Source organism: Grus americana, chromosome 1 (genome assembly GCF_028858705.1).
Source record: "Grus americana isolate bGruAme1 chromosome 1, bGruAme1.mat, whole genome shotgun sequence".
In the NCBI taxonomy this organism is placed as follows: Eukaryota; Metazoa; Chordata; class Aves; order Gruiformes; family Gruidae; genus Grus; species Grus americana.
Genome location: NC_072852.1, coordinates 823,740 through 841,878, shown reverse-complemented (window position 1 = coordinate 841,878; position 18,139 = coordinate 823,740). Strand labels below are relative to the sequence as shown.

The 18,139-nt window shown below is 63.4% G+C and overlaps 1 protein-coding gene across 8 annotated transcripts in view; it reads right to left on the bottom strand.

The window, feature by feature from the left end:
* The window catches only part of SBF1 (SET binding factor 1), an 82,202-nt gene that overhangs the window by 4,092 nt on the left and 59,971 nt on the right, over positions 1–18,139 (bottom strand). For 2 of the 8 annotated variants that reach the window (XM_054830292.1, XM_054830302.1), the window contains 25 exons: positions 16,225–16,353; positions 15,917–16,015; positions 15,243–15,447; positions 14,853–14,965; positions 14,223–14,372; positions 14,017–14,085; positions 13,324–13,482; positions 12,882–13,141; positions 12,447–12,619; positions 12,152–12,225; positions 11,854–12,049; positions 11,266–11,396; positions 9,165–9,340; positions 6,907–7,046; positions 5,019–5,226; positions 4,687–4,883; positions 4,444–4,581; positions 3,324–3,416; positions 2,944–3,021; positions 2,187–2,371; positions 1,905–2,084; positions 1,069–1,170; positions 801–986; positions 522–648; positions 308–438 (listed from right to left, as the gene is read on the bottom strand). In XM_054830292.1, coding sequence (XP_054686267.1) covers positions 308–438; positions 522–648; positions 801–986; positions 1,069–1,170; positions 1,905–2,084; positions 2,187–2,371; positions 2,944–3,021; positions 3,324–3,416; positions 4,444–4,581; positions 4,687–4,883; positions 5,019–5,226; positions 6,907–7,046; positions 9,165–9,340; positions 11,266–11,396; positions 11,854–12,049; positions 12,152–12,225; positions 12,447–12,619; positions 12,882–13,141; positions 13,324–13,482; positions 14,017–14,085; positions 14,223–14,372; positions 14,853–14,965; positions 15,243–15,447; positions 15,917–16,015; positions 16,225–16,353 — 3,699 coding nt within the window. The remainder of the gene's footprint in view (positions 1–307; positions 439–521; positions 649–800; positions 987–1,068; positions 1,171–1,904; positions 2,085–2,186; positions 2,372–2,943; positions 3,022–3,323; positions 3,417–4,443; positions 4,582–4,686; positions 4,884–5,018; positions 5,227–6,906; positions 7,047–9,164; positions 9,341–11,265; positions 11,397–11,853; positions 12,050–12,151; positions 12,226–12,446; positions 12,620–12,881; positions 13,142–13,323; positions 13,483–14,016; positions 14,086–14,222; positions 14,373–14,852; positions 14,966–15,242; positions 15,448–15,916; positions 16,016–16,224; positions 16,354–18,139) is intronic. The other 6 variants (XM_054830312.1, XM_054830351.1, XM_054830317.1 and 3 more) reach the window with 3 other exon arrangements.

Here is an 18,139-nt window from a genome sequence, read left to right as displayed (position 1 = left end):
GGACCACCCCGCTGCCCCAGCCCTCTGCAGCCTCACCCCCGTCCCCCCGACTCCTCTGCAGGGACACGGCTCTCGCGGGCCTGACTCTGCCCGTGCCCCCCGAGGTGGCAGACACCCTCCTCGGGGCCCCGGTGCGGCAGCTGGGCGAGACCACTCAGGTGGGCAAATGCCATGATCCAGCCGACAAGGGGCTGCTCGCTCGGCTCCACGTGGGCGAGAAGACCCCGGGGTGCCCTGGAAAGCCCCGTCTGAGCCCTGTGTGGCGTGCAGGGGCTGGGCTGACCCAGGGCAGGAGCGGAGCTCTCACCTCCCCATCCTCAGGAGCATACATGTAGTTGAAGAAGATGGGGGCTTTCTTGTTCAGCCGGTCGATGTAATCCCAGATGGACTTGTAGACCTGCTGGCTCTTCCGCTCACCCTTCTCCTCGTACAGGAGGCCTGCGGAGAGGAGGGGGAAGGGGCATTATTTGCGGCAGGGCACTGGGCTGCCATGCACTGTGGGCCCCGCGCACTGCCCTCACCCAGCTCGATGCGCTCGTAGTCGGAGTCCAGCAGGAACGTCCGGAAACGGTTGGAAATGTAGTGGTAGCTGAGGAACTTCAGGTAGTACTGGCTGAACTCAAACTCCATGGGGAACTGCAGGTGGATCTGCAAGGAAGAGCACGGGTGAGACCTCCCGGGACCCACAAACTGCTGGCTGGTCCTGGACTCGCTCTCTGCTGCACAAGGAGCCAGCCAGCCCCAGCGCTCGGGGAGACCCGGCTGGCGCAGAGCCGGCAGCCGACACGCTCGGAGCTCACCTGATGGACGCAGTCCAGGAACTGCAGGAAAATGGGGGCAAAACCGCTGCTCTGGCCGGCCAGGGTCTGGGCCCCGCGGTGGCTGAAGCGGTGCCCGAAGGACAGCCACTCCTTCTCCACGAGCAGGCGGAAGCCCTCCAGCGTCCGGTAGTAGGGGTCCGACAGCAGCTGCACCAAGGAGACCACCTGCAGGGACAGGGGGGCTCGAGACGCTCGTGGGGAGACGGCCGCAGGCAGCCGTCGCGTTCGGCAGCTGTAGGGCTCCTACCTGCGTGGTGATGTCCCAGCCGTCTTCCAGGCTGACCAGCACAGAGGAGCCCGTGTCCAGGAGCTCCACCACCAACACCGAAATCTGCAGGATCTTATGGATCTGCCAACGTAAGGGCCGAGAGTTACCAGGGTGCAGGAAACTCATTTGCTGGACATCATTGTGCAAAGCGACCCCAGCCCCTGGAAGCGGGCGAGCCAAACGAAGCAGAGCACGGGGGTTATGCAGGGCCACGATCACGACTCCCGTGTTCCGACATCTCTGCCGCACCCTTCGTCTGCAACAGCAAAGCCAGTGGGGCAGAACCGCCACAGCACAAGCAGAGCCGGGGGGGTCCTGAGCAGAGCCGGGGGGGGTCCTGAGCAGAGCCGGAGGGGTCCTGAGCAGAGCCGGGGGGTCCCGAGCTGAGCCGGGGGGTCCCAAGCTGAGCCACGGTCCCTCAGTCCCTCCAGCAGCCAGAGGATCCAGTCCCCCAGCAGCTCCACGGTGGGACCAGTCGTACAAGCAGCAGGCACCGGGTCACCCTCGTGCGCTGCCCCGTACCAGCCCCTTACAGCGCTCTGCCGTCCCGCGCATCCTGCCCGGGCACTCGCAGCTCTGCCGTCCAGAGCCACCAGGCAGTACTCCGGGCTCTTTTATCCTTGTTCCTCTTACGCCAAGCTTGCTCCCTTAGTGTCCCCCGCTCCGTGCCAGAGCCATGCTCCGGAGAGGGCACCCAGACCCCGGCCCTCGCCTTGCCAGGAGGTAAGAGCACGTGCCCTTGAGCGACCGCCACAGCAAAGATTCCTGCCGTGGGGACAGACCAGGGCCCCTCCAGGCTTTGGGTGACAGCTGACCTGGGACAGCCACTCGGACTCCTCCAGGGACCGCAAGTAGGTGACGCTGGTGTCGCCAGTGGAGAGGCAGCCAGGCACGCAGGCCTTCATCAGCTTCTTGAAGCTGGCCTTCACCTGCCGCACGTCGAACACCTCGATGGGAACCACCTCCCAGTGCTGCAGCGGGTCCGGTTTCACCCCCTGAGGAAGGAGAATCAGCGCCGTCCCAAGGAAGGCCCCGAGCGGACCCACCGTCGCCCCCCCTCGCCCCCCCAGGAGGCTGCTGCCAGGTGCTGGGGTTACCTTCAGCTGTGACTTGTCCCCGATGATGTAGAGCGAGGCCCGGTGCGGGCGCAGGAAGCTGGCCTCCGACGGGGTGCCGTTGTGCTGGGCGCCCAGCAGGTCTTTCCCAGCCAGGCGCGACCCAATCTCCACGTTCAGGGCGTAGCTGCTCATGCGCCCGCTGGCTCGGATGCTGCCCCATTTCCCTGCAAGACGGCGGGCCGTCAGGCTGGGGGTCTCGGCCGGCCGGTGGGCTGTGCTGGGGGGTGAGCGGCTCGCCACGAAAGCGGCGGCTGAGCGGCTGTCACCCCGCAGCCAAGCGCCCTGGGAGCACATGCCGGGAAGGTGCTGGGAACCAGGTTTGCTTTTGCTCCTCCTCCTTGCTGGGTGCTGTAGGATTTCCTGCCCCGGCGGCTCCGCGTCCCATCACCCGCGCCGCGCTCCCGCCCCAGGCCTGCGCCCGCACCGCCAGGCCCCGTGCCCTCCCTGTCAGCCAGCCCTTGGCCCCGGCCACCTCCACCCGAGCACCCGCAGATGCGCAAGGAGCCTAAAGCAAACCTGAGAGGTGCTGCGGGACCAGCTGGGGACAGGCCCGGTACTTACCGCTGGCGCCGCGAGCTGGACCCAGCCAGCGACATGCTCGGTGGAGGCGTTAGCGGGCCGAGGTGGGGTGTTACTGGGGCATTAGTCGTGTGACGGGGGGAGTGTGCGTGGGGGGGGGGGGGTCAGTGGTCAGGTTAGCACCCGGGTGGCGGTTAGGCGGCCGGCGGTACCGTACCTCGGGGCGTCTCGCGGCCCTTCGCCGACACGCACTTGGGGGTGGAGAGAGTGATGACCCTAGCTCTGTGACCGAGCCCTGAGAGCACAGGACGAAAGCAACCTCAGCGAGGGCACCGGGGCGAGGCGGACCCACGCTCTCGCTGGGCGGATGCCGGCCAGGCGGGAATTGGCGCCCGGGATGGAGCGACTGGAGCGATGAGCGGGATGAAGGAGCTGGCTCCGGGGCACTGCAGCAGGTCCCTCCCCCCCTCCGCGCAGCTGCCCCACGGCAGAGAGCTCGGGGGGAGCAAAGGGGAAGCATCTACTCTACGGCAGCTGCCCCGAGCCGGGGGCCTTTGTGAGGCCCCCACGAGGCAGCGTTCACTCGCACGTCCTCACCTCCGCGGCTAATAGTACCGGGCCCATCGTCCTTCCCTCCCATCACCTGCTTCATGAGCGATCCCAGCTTAGGCTGCCTCTTGTCGGAGAAATCTGTAGCACCAACAAAACGTCAGCTCTCGGCCTCGCTGTGCTGCTCCAGAGGAGCCCTCCCGCCTTGCCTACCCACAACTGCTGCGGCGGGAGGGAGGGGAAGGGGCCAGAGAGAGAAAGCGGCAGCAAGCAGCAGCGCCCGGGGCCGGGAGGCCAGCATGCGGGAAATGCCCTTCCAGCGGGAAAGGCACCGGGTGCAGCAGCGTCATCGGGGGCTCGACCCTCCCGTAGCTCTGCCCCGGCCCTGCCCCAGGTGCTTCGCACCGTGGGGGGGTCACCCAGGCACTGCCGCAGCATGGCAGCCCCCTGCTCTGCGGCAGCCCCCTGCTCTGTGGCTCCCTCGCCACCACGCCGGGTCACTCCTCTGCCACCCCCAACCCTCCCTCCTTCAGCCACAGCTCCGGGCACGTCCCCCCGCGCCAGGGGGGAGGCTTTCGGCAGGTCCTCTCCTCCCCGGGCTGCGCTGCAGGGAGCCCCTGGCTGGGTTCCCCCGCGGTCCCTCTGGCCCCCCTCTGCAGCAATGGGGGGGTGGAATGGCTGGGACAGAGGATGAACGACAGCGGAGCGTGGTGGGGCAGCGGTGGGCAGCTCTGCCCTGGCAGGAGAGGGCGGGCTGCTCAGAGAGCAAGGGAGGCAGAGACTTACCGAGGCTTCCCGCAACAGCCCCCGAGCACCGCAGCCGTGCGCTGGGGCGCAGCCGGTGCCGAGATCTCGGCGAGTGGGGTCTGTCCCCACCCGGTCCTCAACGAGCACCTGGATCCGAGCACAGTCTGGGGCTCCCAGTGCTCACAGGTCCAGGGCCGCCGTATTTCCCAAAATCCGTCCCCACCACCAGCCATGGAGGCCCAGCTGGAGCTGGGAGCTCTGGCGAGCGCGCTGGGAAGGCTCTGCTGCCTCCTCTGATGCGGCACAGCAGCTCACCTGGCTGCCCAGGCTCTGGGACGGACAGCACGACCCACGGCCGGGGCCCCACGCACATGAGTGTGAGCCCTCCTGCTCCCCGCTGCGCTGTGACCGAGCTCCTCACCTGAGCTGCTCATGTGCGCAGAGGTGAAGCCGCTGAGCGTGTTGCGCCCGCTGGCGTCGGCGTAGTGCGGCATGGAGTTGATCACGGCCTGCAGGTACTTCTCCTGCTCCAAACTGGTGGAGTCCGTCTGCGAGGGGCCTAGGAGGAGAGCCACGAGCATCACCGCTCCGCCACGAGACCCGAGGAGGGGTCTGCACCCCAGTCCCGGCACGGGCGCTGCCCAGGGGCGGAGGGGACGGGCACCTGCGGTGGGGGCGTTCTGGGACTTGAAGAGGCCCACGACGCCCTTGCCGTGCAGCCCCCCCGAGCGCAGCAGCACGGCCTTGGTGCGGGAGTTTCGCCAGCACACCACGGGGAAGCGGTTCTGGCGGTAGCAGCGGGAGATCCGCTGGATCGTGTTGTCCTGGATGCTCTGCGGCACGATGAGCAGCCCGGGGTAGCTGCAGGAGAGAGCGGAGGGTCTGCAGAGCCCAGCGGGGCGCAGCACGAGCCCCCACAAACCAGGAAAGACCCCCGCTGTCCTCTCCTACCCCCTGCAGACCCCTCTCGCGAGCCGCGGCCCCGCTGAGTCTCACCTCCGGCAAATGGCGTACATGCGGTTCACGGTGGAGATGCGGAAGGGCTCGTTCTTGGAGCGGGTGAGGCTGCTGCTGAGGGTGCCCAGCCCCATCCGCTGGTAGTCGCGGCAGCAGGCTCGCTCCACCAAGTGGTTGATGGTCATCTTGTCCGAAGGTTTGATGGTGGTGGTGGGGGTCAAAGTGCTTCTGTCCATCTCTTCAGACACTGCGGAGACGAAGGGGAGATGCGGGTCCGCCCTTGGCACGGACACGGCGTCCCACACGCAGCTGGAGGAGACGGCTGGGCGGGAGGCGCAGAGACAGCGCAGGGCAGGGTCTCCCTCCCTCTGCCCTCCCCCGAAATGGCAGAGCTCAGCTGCCCCGACCAAAGGGCTGGGCACTGGCTTGGGGGCGAGAGCCTTTACTTGTGGGGTTAAAAGCACCCAGAAAAGTCAGCTGCCTGGGTACTGACATCAGAGCAGATTTCTTTGGAGCTTTCACATCGCCTGATACCACAGAGCTGAGGAGCAGCCCAAGACAGATCTGTCCAGAGCTGCTCCATCAAACTGGGGTGTCTTCCCTCAGAAAAGGGCAACCTCCTGGGAGATGGGGGTAGCACGGGCAAGCCCTCGGCTCCAGCGAGGCTTTCAGCCCGGGACACTTCACAGAATCCCAGCCTGGTTTGGGTGGGAAGGGACCTCCCAGCCCATCCAGTGCCACCCCTGCCATGGGCAGGGACACCCTCCACTAGCCCAGGTTGCCCAAAGCCCCATCCAACCTGGCCTTGAACACTGCCAGGGAGCCAGGGGCAGCCACAGCTTCTCTGGGCACCCTGTGCCAGGGCCTCAGCACCCTCACAGGGAAGGATTTCTGCCTCACATCCCATCTCCATCTGCCCTCCTGCAGCTTCAGGCCATTCCCCTTGGCCTGTCACTCCCTGCCCTTGGCACCAGCCCCTCTCCAGCTTTCCTGGAGCCCCTGTAGGGACTGGAAGGGGCTCTAAGGTCTCCCCGGAGCCTTCTCTTCTCCAGGCTGAACCACCCCAACTCTCTCAGCCTGTCTCCACAGCAGAGGTGCTCCAGCCCTCAGATCAGCTTCCATCCAGGCAAAATTGCCGCCCTCGGTGGCTGCTCTCTGCAGGCAGCTCTCCTAATGCTCCCAATGCACTTCCCAATGCCAGAACTGGAGGACAACGGATCTCAGGGGCACCTCTTCTGGGCCTGAATGCAGCTGGTGCTTTTGCTAATAACTTAAACGATGGACACAGTGGAGGCTTTTAATGTTTGTGGCAGACCTCGAGCCGAAAAGTGCTGCAAACAAACTGGGGAGCGAACAAAACGAGCAGAATCCAAAGTATCTTGGCGACCAGAAAGATCCAAAAATCAGCCACATCCAGTCTGACGGATCAGCCCTACCTGTGGCAGGAGGGACTGGTCCCCGCAGAGCCCGCTCCCGACCGAACCCCCAAATCCCATCCACCGTGTCTCTCTGAAAGGCCTTCCCCCCGGGAAGGTTGTAATCTCCAACGCAGAGGACTCCTGTCCCTTCCAGTCCTTTGTTACTCTCAAGCCAGTCAAGCCCTTCTCCCGTCTAACCTAACCTGCCTTGCTGCAGCTTAAACCTGCGACTTTCCACCGAGGAGCTGAGGCCACAGAGCACAGAACTCCCTCCTCTCTGCAGGGCTCGCTCGGTATCAGCAGCACGTTGAGCTGCTGACTGGCCACCACCAGCAGATGACAGCGACGGGGAGAGGTGACCGTGGTGGCAACGCTCCACGCCAGGGAAGCTCCCACGCCTGCTCCGCTGCAGAGTGACGGCCGAGACCTCTCCCAGCTGGAAGACGCTCCTGCTCCAGCAAAGGCCCCGCTCCCCACAGCCTCCCTCCCCTGCTCGGGGTGCTCCCGACCTGAGATCTCGTCCTCGTTGTCCTCTGGGAAGTGCTGGCTGCTCCGCTGCTCCCACATGGGCGGCGTGTATTTCTTTCGTGTCACGTACTGGCGGCCGATTGTTTTCTTGGCATTTTTCACCAGGTTTTTGGAGAGCGTCCTGAAACCAGAGAAGAGGTTGAGGCCAGCAGACACCACGTGCGTGACCACAGCCCAGCGCGGCCGAAGAGCAGCCCCTGAAGGGTTAGAGACACCAACGCTCAGTCACACCAAGAGCAAAGCAGAGACAGGAGCATCCCTCACCACCGGCTACAGGCGCGGGGTCAAAGTCGCTGTCACCACAGGAGGGGAGATGTCACCTGCCAGCTCCCCAGCAGAGAGGAGCTGGGTCCTTGGCTGTCGGAGGGCACCGAGCCAGAGGCAGAACCCACAGCGCTGCCTTCCCCCGAGGGTGCCCGGGGAGGCTGGACAGGACCCCCAGCCTCCCGACCCGAGGGGACGCCAGCCTCGTCCCAGGCCCTAACGCCATCACCTCCGCATGGGAGCTCCCACGGGCAGCGATCTGGCTCGTCCCCAGAGGAGGTGGCTCCAGCTCGTGGCAGGGGCCAGGGGATCCACTGCAGGCAGGGCAGGGACGCTGCCAGCCCGGGGCAGACGGGAGGCAGCTTGCGGACGGTGACCTGCCCGACGCCACGTAAGGGACAGGGACAGAGCAGCTGGGCTCAGCCACTCCCGAGGGGAAGGCAGGGAAGGGAGACCTTCCAAAACCCGCGGGTGATGAGGCTGCACGGTCAGACCAGGCTCCGCATGACGGAGCTCCAGGAGGCAGGAATTCCTGAAGGCAGGAACGGCCTGCCCACACGCAGGACCTCGCACTCATCACCACCTGGTGAGCCTCTGGGCTCAAAGGGGAGCAAATAAAGCTGTGGGATACACATCAGCCAGGGAAGGGGCCACATCCAACCCAGGATAACAGCTACGCTGATGCACACATTTCTAGGAATTCACCTTCTCGTGGTGGGGGCCAAAGTGACACTAGGAGGTGCCTTGTTTTGCTTTGCAAAGCAGTGAGGGAATCCAATGGCTCCCTACATTCACCAAGGGAGGGAAAGCCTTGGGAGCGAGGAGGAACGCTGTCCTGAGAACAAACGCTCGGGTACGGAGGCTAGGAACGGGAGGGCTTTCTCACCGGAGGAACAAGATTTGCAGATAGCGTGGGGCACTGGAAGCAGACGTGGAGGGGGGTGACAAAGCACGTCTTGCCAGGTCAGACAGAGTTCTGAGACTGTGCCCAGGCCCGGAGCTGGACCCAGGAGGTCTCTGGAGGTTAGTGGTACACGCGCAGCCCCCTCAGCAGGGGGGGATCCACCAGAGTGCCGTGGAGCACCAGGACGACCGACGGACCGACCGACCGCCTCCAGGGGCCGCGGTGCTGGGACGGCGAGAGCGCGCACCCCAAACCTGAACGTCAGAGGCAGCCTGGAAAGGGCATTCCCCAAGTGACAAGCCCACAGCCCAGGTCGCATGCAGAGCAGGTGAGAAGGAACCCTGGGAGCAGTGAAGGCTGCAGCCTGAGCCAATGCCACCTCGCAAGCTCCCGCCCAGGGTGAAGGCATCTTACGTGGTTGAATGGCCAAGGTGCCCAAGGGACATGACCCCCACTGTCAGGCCCTGGAACATATCGGTCACCTGCTGGGAGCTGAGTCACAAACACATGGGAGAGACGCTTAGACTCCAGGGCACACCAAGCACGAACACAGCAGCAACCAGACCCCAGCGCTACAGCATCGCTTGACCTAGCCACCGAGCGCAGGAGCAGGGTCTGGCCGCAGGTCAGCACCACGCACAGAGCTTTGCCGCTGCCCCGCAGCGCTCCCCGTCCTCCGGCACGGCAGAGACTGCTCTCTCCTGCCCGCTGGAACAAGCCTCCTCGGGGCTCGCGCTGTTTTGGCCTGGGTGACGGGGCGGGGAATGCCACTGAAGCAAACGCCCTGCTTCCCCGAGTCCCACCGGTCCTCTGCGCGGAGCTGGGAGACCGCTGCCGGACGTGCGGCACGTGCCCTCCCAAAGACCAGTGGAGATCCCGTGCAAGGACAGGTCTGGGCGAGGGCGGCTCAGGACCCTGACCTCCAGCTCTGGAGCCCGTGCCCCGGCTTTTCTCGAGTGGCTTTGCTCAGCGGCTCTCTGCTGGGTGGGCCGGAGGAGGGAGAGGAGCAGCCCTGCAGTGCCTGAAAGGGTCAAGCGCATCCCACGTGCTGTTCTCCCACGGCACGGGTACCTGAGCGAGGGGTTCTTCTCCTTGGCCTTGGGCTGCATGGCTTGCTTGGGTGACTGGCCCACGGTGAAGGCGAAGGTGCCACGCACGTGCTGGGGGTAGCGCAGCTTGTGCAGGTGCTTCCTGAAGACCTCCGCGCTGTCTGAAGCCACTTCCTCGTCGAAGGCAATCCTCAGCAACTGCAGGAACAGCGGGGTCGGTCACAGCGTGCTCAGCACGGCGGGGCCAGGGACGGGGAAGGGCTCTTCCCACAGCACGGGGCAGAGCTCGGACCCCGGCTGGGAGCAGGGACCGCAACGGGCACAGGCCATGCCGGCTGCCGTGTCTGTCCCTCCGTGCCAGTTACTCTGTCCCCTGCCCCTTCCTCCTGGAGACCGCTCCGTACCCGGCACTGCTGCCCCTGTGGTGTCCCCAGTGCCCGGTCACTGCGGCTCTGAGCACGCGAGATGGGCAGGAAGGAGGAGACAGCATGTTGTAGGTGCTCTCCTCCCAGCATTGCTCAACCTCCACAAGTCTCTAAAAGACGTAAAATGCTTAAAAACTACTCGCATTGTGACATCTCTCCCCATTGTATTTCTCTTCCCAAGACCTGCTACGAGGTTTTGCAGAACCACCTCCCAGGGTGCTGGGGGGACGTCTCGTACCTTCCCAGGGCTCCAGCAGCCACTGGAGCGGCTGGAAAGGAGCCCTGAGCTAACGAGCAAGAATTTGTTCCTGTGTACAACAGAACGTGACTGGAGCACCTCTGCTCTGGAGACAGGCTGAGAGAGTTGGGGTGGTTCAGCCTGGAGAAGAGAAGGCTCCGGGGAGACCTTAGAGCCCCTTCCAGTCCCTGCAGGGGCTCCAGGAAAGCTGGAGAGGGGCTGGTGCCAAGGGCAGGGAGTGACAGGCCAAGGGGAATGGCCTGAAGCTGCAGGAGGGCAGATGGAGATGGGATGTGAGGCAGAAATCCTTCCCTGTGAGGGTGCTGAGGCCCTGGCACAGGGTGCCCAGAGAAGCTGTGGCTGCCCCTGGCTCCCTGGCAGTGTTCAAGGCCAGGTTGGATGGGGCTTTGGGCAACCTGGGCTAGTGGAGGGTGTCCCTGCCCATGGCAGGGGTGGCACTGGGTGGGCTGGGAGGTCCCTGCCCACCCAAACCAGGCTGGGATTCTGGGATTCTAATTTAAAAAGTAACATTTTTCATTTTTCGAAGCAGTTTATGAACAAACTAAAGACAACAAGCTCTCCGTGACCAGCAGTGTGCCCTCGTGGCCAAGAAGGCCAATGGTGTCCTGGGGTGCATGGAGAAGAGCGTGGCCAGCAGGTCCAGGGAGGTTCTCCTCCCCCTCTGCTCTGCCCTGCTGAGGCCACATCTGGAGTTCTGTGTCCAGTGCTGGGCTCCCCAGTTCCAGACAGACTGGGAACTACTGGGGAGAGTCCAGCCGAGGGCTGCGAGGATGAGGAGGGGACTGGAGCATCTCTCGGACAAGGAAAGGCTGAGAGACCTGGGGCTGCTTAGTCTGGGGAAGAGAAGGCTGAGAGGGGATCTCATCAACACTTATCACGATCTAAAGGGTGGGGGTCAGCAGGATGGGGCCAGACTCTTCTCCGTGGTGCCCAGCGACAGGACAAGGGGCAACGGGCACAAACTGGAACACGGGAAGTTCCATCTCAACAGGAGGAAAAACTTCTTCCCTCTGAGGGTGACCGAGCCCTGGGACAGGCTGCCCAGAGAGGTTGTGGAGTCTCCTTCTCTGGAGAGATTCCAAACCCGCCTGGACGCCATCCTGTGCGACCTGCTCTGGGTGATCCTGCTCTAGCAGGGGGTTGGACCAGATGATCTCCAGAGGTCCCTGCCCACCCCCACCAGACTGGGGTTCTATGGACCACAGTCTACTCCTTCCTCTGCAAGGGGTCTCTGGCTCCATCCCCTCAGGTGCTACAGAGGTTGCCTTTGGTCCCCTCAGGAAAACTGCCCCAAACCACGTCAGCCCAGGCACCGAGTGCCTCGTTCCATGGGATGGTGCCAGCCATAGCCACGTACCCACTGGGTCCCACCAGCCGCGTGCTCCTCAGCTGAGACAGTGCAAAGCAGAGGAGCAGCCCACAGCCCCGGGTGGTCTCACCTGGAATGTGCACGAGCGCAGCTGCCAGCACTCCTGGATCAAATGCTCCACCTGGCCCTGGACATTGGTTAGCTTCTTCTCTTTGGTCAGCGAGGCGATGGGGAAGGATCGGATCACCACCTGCTCCCCCACTGGGCACAAGCAAGAGAACAGGTTAGCCGCAGCCCATCGCCTCAGCCCAGCACATGGCCGGGCCGCTCTGGACCACCCTCAGTGGCCATCACTGCAGAGAGCCCCATAGGACAAAGCGTCCAGAAACAGGCTAGACATACAACGACCAGCCTGTGGCGACTTGGAGATGACGCCTATGACGGGCATGAGTAATTTATCGTCTACCAAAGGTGGACAGCAAGAGCAACCACCTCCTCCACAGTACTGGGAGCAACCATCAAGCTTGTGGTGGTTGCAGCAGCCCCCAGCAAGGCCTGGTGCTGGCCGGTCACTCGTCCCAGGCAGCCGCTCGAGGCCCTCACCACCCGCTCCTGCAGCAAGGTGAGCTGCAGCCACGGCTCCAGGAGAGCTACCAGCTCCTCCCCAGGCACTACCGACCCCAGCAGACAGGGGACGCGGTGCACGCAGGCCCCTTACCCAGAGGGTCCGTGGGAGTGCCTTTGAAGATGATGCGGTAAGTGGTGAGGAAGATGGCTCCTTCTGCAGGGAGGAGAGGTGGACCACCAATATACCCTCCGGCAGCTTCTTCCCGTCCGTCAGGCATGAGGTACACGCGAAGCCCCTCCATCACACACTCCTCACCCACCAACAGGTTGGGGCGCAGCAGCTTTGGCTACGGGGACGTACAACACAAGTTCAGGCCCACGCGGACCGTGGAAGGGGACCCCCACGCAGCACGGGAACCTTCCCCCCGTGCAGTGGGCCAGGTCCGTACCTTCTGGATGGGAGGAAGCCTCCTGCTCTCCCTGTGCACGGCGTCCAGTGTCTCTATGTGCATCTGCACAATATCTGTGGACAGACGCGAAGTTAGAGACCGCGAGCAAAGCCCTGTCCTACGTGCCACCCCGCGGGCTGCCAACCCGCCCCGTTGCGCTGTGGGCCCCTTCTCTTGGCCTTCCCACTGCTTCTTTCAGACCCTCCTCTTGAGCAGACCCCCGAGTTCATCTGGAAGGATCCCCAGTGAGATCACACGGCCGCCCGTTCCCCAGCGCCGCTGTGACGCGCGTTACCAGGGATCATGACGTGCAGCCCCTTGAGGTGCTCGTTGGTGACTCCGCTCTCCGTGCAGACTTTGTCCACGAAGCGGTTGATGAATCGCACCACGTAGTTGGCCACATCTGAGCTCTCAGCATCCTCAAATCCACTTTCTGTGTCATAGCTCTCAGCCACGCTGCCAGCGATGCTGCCGTGCAGGAGTAGGGAAGAGTTAACCCTGAACATCCCTGTCCTCTGCTGTAACCCGTGCGAGGCAGAGCCCAAGGGAGTTCCCACTCTTGATATGAACCCAGGAGAGCTTCCACTCTTGATAGGAAACACCCAATAATCCTGACAGCAGCCGAATGGCCCAGATACCCCAGGCAGCGCACCGAGGAGCTCCCATCCCTGGTTCAGGCTGCTCGGTGTCCCTGCACCACGGCCCTGCCAAGCTTTCCGGCCCTGCTTACCTGTTGGTGACAAAGCTGTTGCTGACGCTCTCCACGTCCCCCAGCCCAGAGCTGCGGAGCAGGCGGTTCTTGCTGGTGTCGAGAGGCAGCAGCAGGTAGCTCATGCGGTTGGCGTAGTGGATGGCCTGGCTGAAAACAGTGCTCTCCTCCTTCTGGATCAGCTCCTGCTGTTTCTCCCGGCTCATGGTGGGCCAGAGCCTCAGCTGCTCCGATGCTATCTCCAGGGCAGACTTGGCTTCCTGTGGCCCCTCCGTGCTCTCCTGAAGGAATTGGAAGGAGATGTCAGTCATCCGCACGGACAGGAGACCTGCCAGCCTTCACCGCGCTGTTCCCGCAGGAATCTCCCAGAACCAGGCTGGCTCAGCATCGTCATCGGCCCCTGGACCTTTGGGGAGAGCTGCTTCTGTGCAGCTGCTCTCCAGGGACGCTGGCACCACCTCACCTCATCCGTGTGGTTCTCCTCGTTGTTGTCCAGGTACAAGGCTCGGATGTGGTTCTGCACATCGCAGTAGAACATGGCCTCCCAGAACTGGATGTTGGTCCACACCACATGCTCCTGCACGCAGCTGTAGGCGAACTGCGTGATGCCTGGGCTCAGTTTCTGGGGAAGCAGAAGGTGGAAGAGAGTTTTGTACAAACGCTGCCTTTGTGCCAAGCTCTCCTCTCCAGGTAATCCTTGCTCTCGCCTGTTGCTGGGAAAGGCAGCGTACCACCCTTGGGCAGGCAGGAGGGACACTTGCATCCTCCACGCATTCCCTGCACGCTCAGAGTTGCCCAGCACCCACCCAGAGCCCCGCGGGGCCTCACGCTACAGATGCGTTTTGGGAGGCAGAATCTCATCTCAGCCCAGCTCGACCAATAGATCAAGCTGGCACTTCGGAGCAGCCCGATTTCTGAGCACCCTTCCGGCGGGTGCTCCAGCTATCTTGGGAGCCTTGGGCCCACGGACTGGTGCAGCCAGCCTGGCCAAGCCTGCAAGTGGCTGGAAACTGCTGAGCAGGACCCTCTACTCTGAGAAGCACCAAGGGGACAACGTGCCCTCGGCCTGGCTCTCGGTCCCGCAGCCTCTGCAGCCTCCAAGGAGTTCCGAGTTGGCGAGGGCCATACAGGGGGGCAGGACCCTGCAGAGACTCACTCGGCAGAAGGCGGTGACCAGCGGCAAGAGAGCGGCTGCGATCCCGTGCTCGTCCATGGCAGTGCAGTCCTGGGGAAGGGAGCAGAGGTCACAAGAGGATTCGCTGCAAGACCCCCAGACCCACTCCGATCCCGGCACCACGCTGTCTCTCGCAAGGGGAGACAAACCCCTTCGTAAGGGACAGGCTCTCCCCAGCCCTCCCCTACCTGCAAACAGCAGTTCATCATGCGGATTATGAAATCAAACTGCTGGTGATCCAGCACTGCCCGGTTCTGCTGCACGTGCAGGTTCAGCTCCTGGGTCAGGCAGTGCCTGGCAGCTCGGCCCTTCATGGCGCGCAGCACGGCAGGGAATAACTGCAGAGGGAAGCAGAAGTCACGGAGTAGGAAGACGGGGCCCAGCGGAGCTCCGGTCAGACACTGAGCACAAGAGCAGCCCGCGACGAGGAGGTGCAGGAGGGGCTTCGCATTCTGGCTGTGCCGGCTGACCCCAGGGTGTTTCCAGACAGCTCGTCCGCACTCAGACGTGGAGGCAAACCAGAGCAAAACCCCACGTCTGGCCAGCCGGAGCATGGCCCGGCAGGTCCCGGCCCGGTCAGCTCCACGGGACAGAGCCCGAGGGGCACCGGGAGATGCAGAAGTAGCGCTCAGCTGGTGTGGCCAGGGCACAACCAGGAGGGACAGCGCTGAGGGGGGAACATGGGAACATTCGGGAACGGAGCTGGTCAGCAGAGATCTGGACACGGGCAGGGAACGTCCCCTCCGGCCCGCCGCAGAGGAGAGGTGAGCACCCCCCCACCTCCCCTCAACCACCAGCTCCTCAGGAGCCCCCCTCACCTTTTTGGCTTCTAACATCTTGTTCTCAAAGACGTAGGAGATGCAGTTCCGGACCACCTCCAGGCGACGGGCGCTGTTGGCCAGGGCATTGCCGTTGCGCTCCATGATGGCAGCTGGGGAGAGAATCGCCTGTTAGTTCCATCGGGGCAGGACTTTCCCCCGGGTGGGGAGAGACGGGTGCCCCCTGCCCTGCTCCGCGTGGCTGACAGACCCCAGGGAGCTCTAAGCAGCAGCTCTAAGGGGACAGTGCTGCTGCTTCTGCAAGGCACGTTTTGCTCACGCGGGACCCTCGGACACGCCGTAGTGTGACAAGGAGCCGGGAACACCACGGTAAAGCTGCTCCCGAGCAGGGTTTCTCACCGCGGGGAAAGGCCCTCGGCGCACACGTACCAATGGGGGGCCCGGATGGCACCATGCATTTCTTCTCTGCCTTCACAGCGGGAGGAGCCGTCTGCAGCTTGGCCGTGGCCTGGTCGATGATCCACTGCACTGTCCCCTCATCCAGACGGGGAAAAGGCTTCTGGTGGAGGCGCAGGTGACAGCCTTCCGTGGGCTTCTGCACCTTGTGCATGGTCACCGCGGGGTACGGGTTCTCCTGGCACAGCAAAGACAGTTTCTTTTCAGGCATGCGGACATCACGCGTCCTCTCCCAGGGCAGGAGCCGCCGCGAGGCATCCTTCAGCAACCTGGGGCTGCAACCAGATGATCTCTACGGTCCCTTCCAACCCAAAGCGTTCCCTGATTCTATAACCTCTACTGCTCTGAGGCCAAACGCTCTCCCAGCTGGTATCTCCACCCCCAGAACCCCGCAGCCCCGAGGGCAGGCCGTCTGGGCAGCCATGCTGGTGTGCTCTGCTCCCAGGGGCCACGAGGACAGCTCGCTTTGGCCCTGAGCGCAGCAGTGAGTACAGCACCATTCAGGATCACACCCCACAAGCACCAGTTCCAGCAGGAGCTTTCGGAGGGAGGGAGGACAGACTGGCCGGGGTCCGACCCAGGCTCTCCCTGCCCCGTCCCTGCTCTGACCAGGTTCCCCCTCCTGCGCTCAGGCCTCTGGGACTCACGTTTTTGTAAAGTTTCTCCGCCAGCTCCTTGATGTGCCGCAGTATTTTCTGCTTGTTCCCCTCTTCTGTGTGCATCCGCTTCACTTCGTACGCCACAAGCTGGGAGAAGAAAGACAGGTGAGCGGAGAGGCTGCGTGCCGGGCAGGATCCGGCCACCCTCCCCATACCCCGTCCCCGGGTGCAACACCGCAGCCACAGCGTCACGGCAGATCCCCAGCTCAGTCCCTCGAGGGGAAGGGAGAGCTGAGCGGAGCAAGGACACGCGGGACTGCCGGGCAGGGGGGTGCTGCTCCCAAACTGTCACTTACCTCGTCAAACAGGTCGATCGAGCGGTACGGGGCTCCCCGCTCGGTCACGAAGCCAGCAAAGGCCATGCCCTCCAGCACCTTGGTGAGGAAGTCGTCCTCCGTCAGCCCCCTCTGCCCAAGGAAGGCTGCCTGGAAGAGGGGGGAGCGTGCACCATCAGCAGCACTGTCCGGGCACCAGTCACTCGGGCTGACGTGGCAGCGCGGGTGACACCGTTACCGCAGCGAAGGACAGGCGCCTGTGTGGCAGCGGGACCACACCATCTCCTTCCCCGTCCCACGCGGGCGCAGGGACTGGGTTTGCACAGAAACCTGTGCTCTGGCCTGCGGCAGAGACACGTCTGCAGCAGGACACACTCGGCGGCAAGTGAAGAGCAGCAGCATCGGCCCCGGCGTGCACCCCCGGGGAAGCGGGGGGGGGCACAGTGGCCGCAGGCTCCTTCTGGCAGCTGTGAGGAGGAGCCTGTGCCCCCCACCTCCTCCCCAAACGTGGCTCTGAAGGAGCCTCTCGCCGGCGCCACAAAGGGAGCCCGAAGCACCAGGTTTCCCGTGCCTGCAGAAGGCCCTTAGGACTCTCCCCTCGGCAGATGAGCGTGGGAGCTCGTCCCACCCGAGAACCGCTGGCTGCAGCCCACCGTGTGCCTTCAGGAGCAGCCGGCGGGGAACAGCTTTTGCTGCTCCGAACACCCTCGCCCGCTCGCTGCACGCTGACTCACTGACTGGGACGGGACAAGGGTGCCACGGCACGGACCCTCGCCCGCAGCCCCGGCGACGCCACCTACGCTCGCTCCCCTCGCCGCTCTGCGGAGGAGCTGGACCGGCCCCTTTCCTGGCGCAGGGCTTGGTGCTGGGGCCACGGGCGCTGCACCAGAACACGGACCTGCGCAGCCCGTGGGCCTAAACCCGCTGTGCGAGAGGCACAGATGTTGCTGTGACCACAGCAGCCGAGTGAGCGAAATTCAGGCTATTTTGGACTGCGTACGGTTGCTGTGTGCAATGGTTTTATGAAATGGAAGTTCATTATGCTTCATTCATTTTATAGCAGTTTTATGAAAGGGCGTTTTCTTACTTTTTTTGTGTGTTTATGATTTTATGGAACTACTGCATCGTTGTTGGGAATAACCTTTTATTGACCATAAAAAACTAGTTCAAAACCCTTACGAACACACTGCCTGCTTTAAACGTCAGGGAACAGAGCACATTTTACAGCGCAGAGCAGCGCTGGTGATGCACGAGCCCAGGACGTGCCCGGCATGTGCGTGCTCACGCTTCTGCAGGTACAAGGTGTTGCCCCTTGACGTCACGGCAGGCTGGGCAGAGCGGGCAGGCGCAGGCAGCAGGTGCAGGCAGCAGTAAGGCTCCTGCCTGCCTGTCCTTGGCAGCCTCAAGCGTGCAGCGGGGAGGGCTGCAGGCCGTGTGACGTGGCCACGCCAAGCTGCAACGCACGAGTCCCTCTGCTCTCGCTCCCCATCCGCTGCCTTCTCCCGCGTTAGGTCTCCTCCACGGATGCGCAAACACTTCAAGCTTTTCCCTGCCCTGCCAGCCCTTCTGGTACAGCTAACGCCCCAGAAACGCCCCAGCAGTGCTGGGGAAGGCAGGCCCTGCCTGCTTCCTCTCCCAGATCGTAAGAAAATTGAGCTGTTGGAGCGAGTCCAGAGGAGGCCACGAAGCTGATCGGAGGGCTGGAGCACCTCTCCTATGAGGACAGGCTGAGAGAGTTGGGGTTGTTCAGCCTGGAGAAAAGGCAGCTCCAGGGAGATCTAATTGCGGCCTTCCAGTACCTGAAGGGGCCTACAGGAAAGCTGGTGAGGGACTGTTTATGAGGGAGTGTAGTGACAGGACAAGGGGGGAATGGGTTCAAGCTGAAGGAGGGTCGATTTAGATTAGATGTGAGAAAGAAATTCTTTACTGTTAGAGT